Consider the following 11,392-nt stretch of genomic DNA (forward strand, 5'->3'; position numbering starts at 1 on the left):
TTCATAAGAAATAGTACTAAATTACTTTTATCGAATATCGAATCTTACGGGAAAGATTTTATTAATAGCGTTTTCGACCCGACTAAAGCTTTGCACTAACAACTTCGGTTGAAAAACGCTTTGCTATTTGACGTTACACGCTTTACCAATAGTACAGTGTTTAGGGATATAAAGTAGTAAAAAATGGTTTTATGCGCGTTTTCTAGGAGAAACGTTTTATTGAGTATTAAAAAAAAGGAAAAAAGTTTGCAAGAGTAATGTGGTTGCAAAGTTAAAAAAATGACCAAAATGTTGAGAAATTAAAATTTTCACGTGAATAACTCGGAAAATATCCAATTTCGGGAAAAAAATGTAGAGTATAAAATTAGAGGACGAAATTCTGCACAAAAAAGGTTGTATTCACTTTTTTGAAAAAGAAACGATTCGCTCGAAAAATGCGTTGTTTGAGGTGCGTGTTCGTTCTATTGGGTTTAGTAGTGTAAAACGAAAATGAGCAAAAATGTAGATCTATCCAAGTACGAAAATGATCATAATCTCGATAAAATAGTCATAGGAAGACTAAAAAAGCATTTTAAAAGGAAAGCATTTTTCTGATGCAGATCTGATGATCAAATATTTTAATTTCGTACACTTCCTGAACCAGGAAAAAGGGTTAAACACATTTTTTGTCATTATTTCAAGAGGACGACATATATATGCATCGAAATATTCAGGACTAGGCAATAAATGCCTTTTGAATTCCATTTAAAATACTATAAATATAAAATACTTTTAAAAAGTATACTTAAAATGCAAAATGTAAAATAGATTTTTCAAATTCATTTTAAATGTAAAATAGATAAATACGTATAGTTTAAATGGATTTCAAATGCAAAAATTTATCTTAGTATACATATTTTTAGGCGACATTCAATAAGATAAAATAAAGACCTTTAATGTAAAAACATAATTAATACAAATACGAAGCCTACTATTATAACAATCTAGCTTGGATCTTTAATCGCTTACATATAAACTATACCACGGTACTATCACGAATTAAAACAAATTAATAATTATTAACATAAATATTAACAGCATTTACAGCGATAGAGTCGTCGTTACAATCGGCGCAAGTGTGTCTGCGCGGTGTGACGTAGCAAGTGCGGATTGGCTGCTTGAGTTATTCAAGTTTCAGCTTTGAGCAAGTAAGTTGATATACATTGAAGGTTGAAGCAGGTTGAAGAGCGTCTTGTTCATCAGTTCATGGTGACCATGGTGTTGTATGGTGTTCAGTTTAGTTCGACTGTCCCTGATTATACTGAGTGCGTGCAACGTGCACTGTGAAAACATGTTACAATGGCGGCAAATAGCGGGATCTATAGAGATAGAGATACTCCGCGATACAGATGAGGTGAATATGCAATTTTTTTTTTTACTAATTATATTGTTAATTGACAATATCCATAACTAGATCCTAACAATAAGTCCAATGGAATTGGATAATAGACACTTTTGCAATGCTCAGCATCGTTAATACAAACCTAATCTTAAAAAAACGGATACGCTTCTCCTGGTCGAATAAATATTACATGTCACGTACGTGCATATATTCGGATAGCAATATGTTGATTCAACAGCTCGACGTTTATGAATTATTCCTTTTTTGTTTACTTTAAACTCTCTTATTCGCCATTAGGCGAATGTTCGCATGTATCGTTAAATTTTTCTTTGTAATAATTGAATGTCATAATCTGTAGGATCACAAATCTACGATTTTAAAATATAAATTTAATTCTGTCTGCATATATTGTTAATAATAAGGGTTTTTAATTCTTTCTACTTGTAATAATTGTACAAATGTGAATTTTAAGTTTATAATTTTCCAGCTAAAATATAATCTAATATTAATTATATTCTCAAGTAACGTTAATAATCCTGTTTGTAAGTTATATCATATTATAACAGTACATTTGTATGAGTATATAGCTACAATTTTCCATCTAGAAATAGTGCAGTATATTCACTTGCATCCTTTAAAATATTATTAATTATCTTTTCCACCTGTAATAGTTAATATAATAATTGTATAGCTGTATATTTAAAGTATAAATGTAATCCTATATTTTTTTAAATAATTATTTCCTGTGATAATTGTCTGATAAGTAGATTATGATCTTATGCAAAACATAATTAAAAAATATTTAAATTACCTACTTATATCTTTATTCTCATGTTATGATTTAATATTTGCTCATCTCATGTATACTTTGATATTAAGTATCATTATATGATAATAGGTAAAATGTTAAAATAGTCTTCATATAATATAAACAATATGAACATTAACATCTGAAAATGGTAGAAGTATAAAATATTTACATATAACTTTCTTATTTTTTCTTATTATTTGTATGTCAATATGTTATATTTCAAATACAGTTATATGATAATAGAGGATAATAACAAGGGCAAATCTGAGAGTCAACAAAACTTACAATTTAAATTTCCCTGTATATTAAAAAATTTAATTATATTCAGAATTTTTTAATATACAGGAAAATTTAAATTGTAAGTTTCGTTTACTCTCAGATTTGCCCTTGTTATTATCCTCTATTGTTTCAACATCGAGAGATTAGTTTATATTTTAATATATGATAATATGTAGATAACATGTAATATTAATCTTTATATTATCAATATGACTATTAAATCAGAAAATAATAGAAATAAAAGGTATATTCATATGTACCTTTTGCTAAGATTGTAATGGTTCTTTTTAATCTCATAGGTCATAGAAGTTTATTTAGATCCAGATGGAAATGAAGTTATAGGGATTCTGCGACAGCAACATGCTCAACTTAATATCTGGGTCAATTTGGCTGTATGTACAGAATAGATAATTTTAATAGAAAAAGGATATATGTTAGTATCTATCTAAGTTTATTTCTTCTTTCAGCTCGAGTATTACAAGCAACAAAAAATTGACGACTTCATTAAAATACTTGAATCTTCTCGTATTCATGCAAATATTGATTATTGCGACTATGAAAAAGATCAGATGCGGGCCATTGATATGTTGGCTGCCTATTATGTCCAAGAAGCCAACAAAGAAAAAAATAAAGATAAAAAAAGAGATCTCTTTACAAAAGCCACATTATTGTATACAATAGCTGACAAGATCATCATGTATGATCAAGTATGTATTGTCATATACGTTTGAACAATAATAACCATAGTAATATGTTATAATAATAACCATAGTATTAATTTTTATATTCGTTTTTTTTATTGCAGAATCATTTGCTTGGTCGAGCTTATTTCTGCCTGCTCGAAGGTGATAAAATGGAGCAAGCTGATGCACAATTTAATTTTGTACTGAATCAGTTGCCAAATAACATACCGTCTCTGCTCGGCAAAGCTTGCATTGCTTTTAACAAAAAAGATTACAAAGGTGCACTTGCATTTTATAAGAAAGCCCTTAGAACTAATCCAAACTGTCCAGCCGCTGTTAGATTAGGAATGGGGCATTGTTTTATGAAGTTGAATAATCATGAGAAAGCGCGACTTGCATTTGAGAGAGTTTTGCAATTGGATGGACAATGCGTCGACGCGCTAGTTGGCCTTTCAGTCTTGAAATTAAATCAGCAACAACCTGACAGCATAAGAACCGGCGTGCAAATGTTATCAAAGGCATATACAATCGATTCGACAAATCCGATGGTCCTAAACCATTTAGCGAACCATTTTTTTTTCAAAAAAAATTACAATAAAGTTCGAGATTTAGCGTCGCATGCATTTCATAACACGGAAAACGAAGCCATGCGAGCAGAAAGTTGCTATCAGTTAGCCAGAGTATTTCACGTCCGAGTAAGCATACAGTAGCCATTAATGCTATTATGTCAATACTGCTTTTTTGTTAAGTAAAAATATTTCAGAGTGATTACGATCAAGCGTTTCGATATTATTATCAGGCGACACAGTTTGCTCCGCCTGTATTTGTACTGCCACATTTTGGCTTAGGACAAATGTATGTTTATCGTGGTGATGTAGAAAATGTAAGATTGTGCAATATATGTTACTTAAAATAATTATTCGTATTAATGTATGTAAAGTAATAATTTATTCCCCTGACAAAAGGCAGCCCAATGCTTCGAGAAGGTTTTGAAAGCACAACCAGGAAATTATGAAACGATGAAGATTCTCGGTTCTCTCTACGCTAATTCGAGTTCTCAATCGAAACGCGATATTGCAAAAAATCATTTGCGAAAAGTAACGGAACAGTTTCCTGATGATGTCGAAGCTTGGATCGAATTAGCGCAGATATTGGAGCAAAGTGATTTAAATGCAGCCTTGAATGCTTATGGTACCGCGACCAAGATCTTGAAGGAAAAAGTTCAAGCAGACATACCGCCCGAGATTTTGAACAATGTGGGAGCGTTACATTACAGGTACGTGTATATTTTTATATTACATATATTTTGTATACAATAGTATACTAATTTATTTTTTACTTCTCAGACTCGGTAACTTGGAGGAAGCCACGAAAAATCTAGAGGAATCTCTGGCGCGTTCAAAAGCAGATGCTTTACGTGATTCTAAATATTGCTATTCGATAGTGACTACGACGTATAACTTAGCTCGACTTAACGAAGCGTTACGTGTTTTCGATCGAGCAGAGGAATTGTACAAAAGCATTTTATTGGTACGTCCAAATTATGTGGACTGTTATTTGAGACTCGGCTGCATGGCGAGAGATATGGGACAGATATACGAAGCGTCCGATTGGTTCAAGGATGCTTTGAGTATGGATAACGAACATCCGGACGCATGGTCATTGCTGGGTAATTTGCATCTGGCCAAGATGGAATGGGATCCTAGCCAGAAGAAATTCGAGAGAATTTTGAAAAATCCGACCACGAGCACCGATGCGTACTCTTTAATAACGATGGGAAATATTTGGCTGCAAACATTACATCAGAGTGAAAAAGACAAAAAAAGGGAGAAGCATCATGATCGAGCATTAGCTATGTATGAGCAGGTAACTATATTATCTAATTCAATGTATCTAAAGTAAATATTATCTAGACATACTTGTGGTTATGATTAATATGATTTGTTAGGTTTTGAGAAATGACCCGAAGAACATTTGGGCTGCAAATGGTATCGGTGCAGTACTCGCGCATAAAGGTTGTGTAAATGAAGCTAGAGATATATTTGCTCAAGTGCGCGAAGCAACGGCAGAATTCTGTGATGTTTGGTTAAATATTGCGCATATCTATGTGGAGCAGAAACAATTCGTCAGCGCTATTCAAATGGTCGATATATATATTAATATATTATACACAGTTGATACAGTTAGAAGTAATTAATTTCAACTTAAATAATTTAATATTTTACATTGTAGTACGAAAATTGTTTGTGCAAATTCTATGAATACCATCACGTTGAAGTTTTACAATATCTTGGACGAGCTTATTTTAAAGCTGGCAAGTTAAAAGAAGCAAAACTGACGTTATTAAAAGTAATTAGACATACCATACATGTGAATTTTTTAATTTTATTTTAATATTTTACTTTGATAGTTTTATTTTAGTTTATTTTGATTGAAATTTTTTTATTTTGATATATAATTTGTCAATATATTCTTAGGCACGCAGAGTAGCTCCGCAGGATACCGTCTTATTGTATAATATTGCTCTTGTACTTCAACGATTGGCCACGCAAATTCTTAAAGATGAAAAATCAACTTTGACGACCGTACAGCAGGCAGTTCATGAATTACGTATTTCACTCAAATATTTTCAGTATTTGTCAGCGCCTGGCGACAGGATGGAACATCCTAGTTGGATGGCGAAAACTGAAGCCAAGAGAAGTCAAGATTTGTTATCACAAGCACAGTATCGTGTCGCTAGAGCTAGAAGGTTGGATGAGGAAGTGTTAAAACGGAAGCAAGAAGAAGAAAGGTACGTCACTCTCATCGGGAATATTTTTTTATACGTTTATCGCTAAATCATCTAAATTTATAGACAAGCCTTCAAAATGCGTCAGACGGAAGAGCAATATAAACTGGAAGAGATGCGTCGCCAGAAAGAAGAGATGTTGCAGAAGCAACAAGAATATGTTGAGAAAACTAAGAACGCATTGGTATTCGGTGAAATGCCGTCAGAAAAACCTTGTAAAAAGGGTAAAAGGCAACGAACTGACGACCAGTATGTTAGTGATAGTGGAGGATCTGATAGAGATGAAGGCAGAGAAGAAATACCGAAAGAAAGAAAGCGTAAGAGGAAACCTAGCAGTGAAACTGAAGAGAGGGAGAGTAAAGGTAAAGAAAGACGCAGGAAGGATGTTGGAAGTGATAATAGCGGTAAGAAAATTAAATTTTATTTTCTCTTTTCGTAGCATATAAAATCACTTGTTTTAATTATCAAGCTTTTAATACTCTTATAAAATGAAAGAAACAATTTTGAAGATATATATCTTGCAAGATCTGATAGTGATCAGCCAAAACAGAAACGTTGCAATAAGAACGTAAGGACTAAGAAAGAGAAAATGCGTACGGGCACGGTTGAGGCCCTTAAGGATAAGGTGGTTAAATCGAAGGAAACTATTTCAACGAGCGAGTCAGACAGTGATATGGATGGCCTTAAAATTACTAGTGGGTAAGTACGAGAGAGAGCGAGAGAGGGAGAGAGAGGGAGGGAGGGGGGAGAGAGAGAGAGAGATGCTATCTTAATATTATACGATTATCTCTAATGTTAGAATTCAATAAATCGCAGTTGATTTGATTTTTCTTGCGGATTTATATCACATTTACTATTTTTAAATTATATTATAAATACTAAAACATCTTAATAAATACACTAATTTCTTAGTTTATTACACTCAATAAAATGTTAATTAATTAATGTTAAATTATAATTTTATTGTTATAGTGTCGAAAGCGGTAATGAGAATCAACTGCATGGCAGCAAACAAATCGTCTCTGATTCCGAAGGCTTTCGCGCCTCACGTTCGAGATATGTTCAAGATCGAAATCCGGTAGCCGTTCAAGCAGTTCGCGTTCAGTTTCTCGTTGGCGATATCCATCACGATCGCGCTCTCAATCTCGATCTGCTTCGAGATCAACAATCCGATTGGTATCCAGGTCAAGATCAGGGTCAACCAAAAGCAGATCGTCTGGTTCGCTCAAGAGCGGCTCGCGAAGATCAAGATCGAATTCGAGAAAGATCGAGTTCGAGAAAGAGTGGTTCTAGGTCGAGGTCACCAAGCGGATCAAGAAAAGGCGTATCACCGTCAAGGTCCCGATCCAAAAGTGGCTCGCGTTCAGGCTCGGAAAAACACAAATCAAGAAGCAAAGGTCGATCGCGATCTAAATCAAAATCTATTTCAAGGTCCAAATCAAGATCAAGGAGTGGTAGCAGGTTGCGATCGCACTCTAGATCAAAAAGCGGTTCTCATAGCCGGAGTCCGAACTGATCGGCACGGTACGAGAGAGTTTATTTTTTTATACACAATACCACAATTATAATATATAAAAGTTTTTTTATATATGTTACATTACGCGTGTTATTTTTTTCACAGTTCTACATCCCCGGTATCTAGAAAATCAGTATCTGGAAGTGGCGGTAGTGATAGCGAATGAACTGATCATTTTCACACTTGTATTAAACTTATCATAGTGAAAAAAAAAAGATTACTCTTAAATAATATAAATGATTTTTTCAAAGATCGCTTTACAAAATTCTTTCAATATAAATAGAAAACAAATGTTTATCATCTCAACTGGATTTATTTCTTTTGTTAATCGTAATCACTCATAATAACTGTTGCTTCCGTTAACTGTGTACTTTCGGAATTCTGTTTAACAATGAGTATACTTATTAAATATATAAATTAAATAAAAAACATATTTTTTAAAGCATGTACACATCTTCTCACGCAGTACTCGACAACTAATCAGAATCACTTATAATAATTGCATCCACTTTCTTCGACTGTGCACTTCTGGTATTCTGTTTAAAAATAGATGTACTCATTAAATATTTAAATTAATATATTTTAATAATAAGTATTTTTAAACTATTAACTCATACCAGCATTTTTACAATAGAAACATTAATTTCATTAGATGTTCCTCTACCACGACTTCCTCTGGGGCCTCTGGATCCTCTACCGCCTCTTGAACCTCTTCCTCTTCCCCTTCCTCTAGTCTTACTCAAAGTTACATTTAAATCTTCATCACTGTCATCACTATTTGATTTGTCGGTATTGCCTATCTGTAAGCATGATTGCTTAAGGTCTCTAAAACTCGTTTGCGGTGATCTGTTTAATACTTCTAAAACCTGAAAAAGAAAAAAGTATACATCGGTATACTTGTATGTATCAGTAAAAATATGATACACTATACATATTGTGCATGTGTATGTATACATAAGTATTATTACATTATTCTGTTCCTCCAGTTCTTCTGAAAGCCTCTTGTCGCGGAAATTTTTAATTTCTTCACGAATATCTTCTGGGGTTTCAACATTTTGCGTTTTTAAATATTCGATGGTTTTTTTCATTTGATTTCTAACAAGTAAATCCATAAAATAATACTTTTAACAAAAATGTGAGTTGCTCTTGAGTATTAATTCAGAGAAGAGAAATTATCACTAATTACTACCTTATGACGCTTCTAAAGGCATCCAAGTCGCATTTCTCAACATATCGATTTAAGGCTTCATTCATTGCTGTTACTGTTAATACTGTTAATTTATCTTTATTTTCTTCCATATCAAAATACTTTTTAATTCCTCCTTGTACTGTGCTAGTCCAATTTTCCCCTTTCTATAAAAAAAAACTAGGCAATGCTAAAATGATATAAAACAAAATCAATTCGATATAAAACTATGTTTTTTTTTACATCTCCTTCGAATAATTCTGCAATATCATCTGGATCATCAATTTCATCTTGAATATGTTTTCCTTTGTCTCCGCTCTTTCTTTTACGAAATATAATCATGTCCATAGGATTAGCAACTTCATCACAATATTTTTGTGCCAAACTAAAAGCATTTTTTTTTTAGAAATAAGAGTAAAACATGACATATATATGTAGTAATTTCAAGTTATGTAATGTTAGAATAATACAATATTTTCAAACCTTAATGTATCGAATTGTTCATTCTCATCGTCATAAAATATTCTTAATCGAATTAAAGGTTGTAGTGGTTGACCAGGATATCCTAGAATGAGTTTGATTTTATATATTAAATAAAATATTGACATTTATCAGAAAGAATAATACTAAATTATTTTGATTGATATACCTGTGAGTTGTTCGGTAACTTTAGGAATAAGCTTATTTTCAATATATTGATCTACATATTGACTGATAGAATCTGCTAATGAGATGCAATCTCTTACTTTGATATCATGATCATAAAGAACCATGTTATCAAAAATAAATGGACGAACACTTTGTAATTTTAAAGATTTTATTTTAAAATTACTTTTATTTATTTTAAGAAGGCCCACATGTTTAGGTTTTGATTCACTTTCGCATAAAGAAGTAACAATGGAGCTTCCTAAAATTAGTTTAATACATAATTTTAGAAAAATGAATTCTAAAATAACCTCCACTTATGTATGTGTCTATATATATCATAAAAGAATATATAGTTTTACCTGGTTGACAAATATAATATTCGCCTTGTTGATTAAATTCAGGCTTAATGCGACATTCATGTTCATGTCCCCAAATAACTAAATTGAGAAATTTATGCAGTTTATCTTCAGATATATAAGCATCACGGTTTTTGATACGATTTTGATGTAAAACAAATATATTAAAAGTCTCTACATCAGTTGGACGTAACAAATCTACCTGTTTCCAAAAGTTATATTATTCTCCATGATAAGATGAAAAAATATGCTTTAATATAGATTATACCTTATCATCTCTATATAATCTCCACAATCTTTGATCATTGATATAACTCAGACCATACAGTGCAATATGGGTATTACGTTTTTTCAAAATTAAAGGAGATACAACTATGCGTTTCAGATCTGTCCATTTTCCAAAGTAATTCACAAGTCCAGTAGCTGACAATATATCCATTGAACCAACAGTACCAAAACCTATAATAGATAACAAATAAGTTAGAATTTATGATAAAAGACTCAAAAGAAAAAAAATTATATACTTGGATCATCATGATTTCCATGGATAGTAAATACTGGCATTGAGACATTCAAATTTGGATCTTCATAATTCACATGTTTCTGTGCACAGTGTTGGAACACCTGTTCCGAATCACTCAGAAACTCTATCTTGCATTCTCTAAAAATACATTAACACTAAAGTGCACTATCACGTTAAAGATATACTATATAATTTAAAAATATATTATAAATTTTATTTAACCCATCTATTTAAATATTACTTACCTTGGGCCCAAACAATATTTTCGTAGTAACTCTACACACTTAAGCAACGTGGTCTGTGAAGGCTTAGTTTCGTGAAATAGATCACCACCCAACAAAATAAAATCAACCTCGTTATCTTTGCCATATTTCAATATTTCTTCGAACGTAACAAAGCTCTCATCAGATTGTCCTCCTACAAACAGAAACGATAACTTTAAAGTTATACTGATCTTCAATTTTATACATATGTCATCTCATGTCTATTTTTATATTTATCACAATCTTATTGAAAAATACTGTTACAAAAACAAACCTCTCTTTTTACAGTAATCAAAGCCAAGATGAATATCTGTGGCTACTAGAATACTAATAGTATCTTCTGGATCTACGTGCGTATTAGATGGTTCCGACATTTCTTATGTGTTCATGTGTCAAATATTTGATAATTGTTTAATATTTTAACATGTAGTTATACGCAATAATGAAACAACTGAGAATTGGAATGTGTCGAAATGGCGCGAATGTACACGTTTATAAGGCACAGGGTACAACAAAAATGTAGAAGGGGAATACGATAGTTGTTTAAAGGCCGCAGCACACACTTTTGCATGACGCATAAGAGAATTAACCAATCAGAGTCCTTCTTTTCCTCCCACTTCACAGAAAAGAAGAACTTTAATTGGCTGATTCTTTTATGCACTATGCGTTATGCATTATGCAAAAGCTTGTGTCTGGGCTCTAGCTATCGCACATGAAATGCATAAAGCGGGGAGCACAGACTTTTGCATGACGCATAAAGCATGTGCATAAGGAATTTCATTGGTCCATTTTCTTATGCATGAGTCAATGGACCAATCAAATTCTTTATGTATATGGTTTATGCGTTATGCAAAAGTCTGTGCTCCCCGCTTAATAGAGCAAGAGCATAACATAAAACTGTTGGACCAATAAGCATCCAGCATAAAGCGGGGAGCACAGACTTTTGCATAATGCATAA

General features: G+C 32.4%; 1 protein-coding gene and 1 pseudogene across 1 annotated transcript; one reads left to right on the forward strand and one right to left on the reverse strand.

The window, feature by feature from the left end:
* The first annotated feature begins 1,330 nt into the window (after window positions 1-1,330).
* LOC108772234 (RNA polymerase-associated protein CTR9 homolog) lies at window positions 1,331-7,655 on the forward strand (annotated as a pseudogene).
* A 160-nt stretch (window positions 7,656-7,815) lies between these two features.
* On the reverse strand, window positions 7,816-10,909 carry mre11 (double strand break repair nuclease mre11). Its single transcript, XM_018537732.1, has 12 exons — window positions 10,709-10,909; window positions 10,417-10,588; window positions 10,173-10,309; window positions 9,917-10,107; window positions 9,652-9,850; window positions 9,294-9,551; window positions 9,128-9,209; window positions 8,888-9,029; window positions 8,648-8,811; window positions 8,427-8,553; window positions 8,076-8,324; window positions 7,816-7,994 (listed from the first exon to the last, which is right to left on the reverse strand). The coding sequence occupies exons 1-12, from the start codon at window positions 10,806-10,808 to the stop codon at window positions 7,935-7,937; spliced, it is 1,881 nt and encodes a 626-aa protein (XP_018393234.1). The 5' UTR covers window positions 10,809-10,909; the 3' UTR covers window positions 7,816-7,934.
* Window positions 10,910-11,392: the final 483 nt, after the last annotated feature.

This window comes from Cyphomyrmex costatus, unplaced genomic scaffold, assembly GCF_001594065.2.
Source record: "Cyphomyrmex costatus isolate MS0001 unplaced genomic scaffold, Ccosl1.0 scaffold181, whole genome shotgun sequence".
Lineage (NCBI taxonomy): Eukaryota > Metazoa > Arthropoda > Insecta > Hymenoptera > Formicidae > Cyphomyrmex > Cyphomyrmex costatus.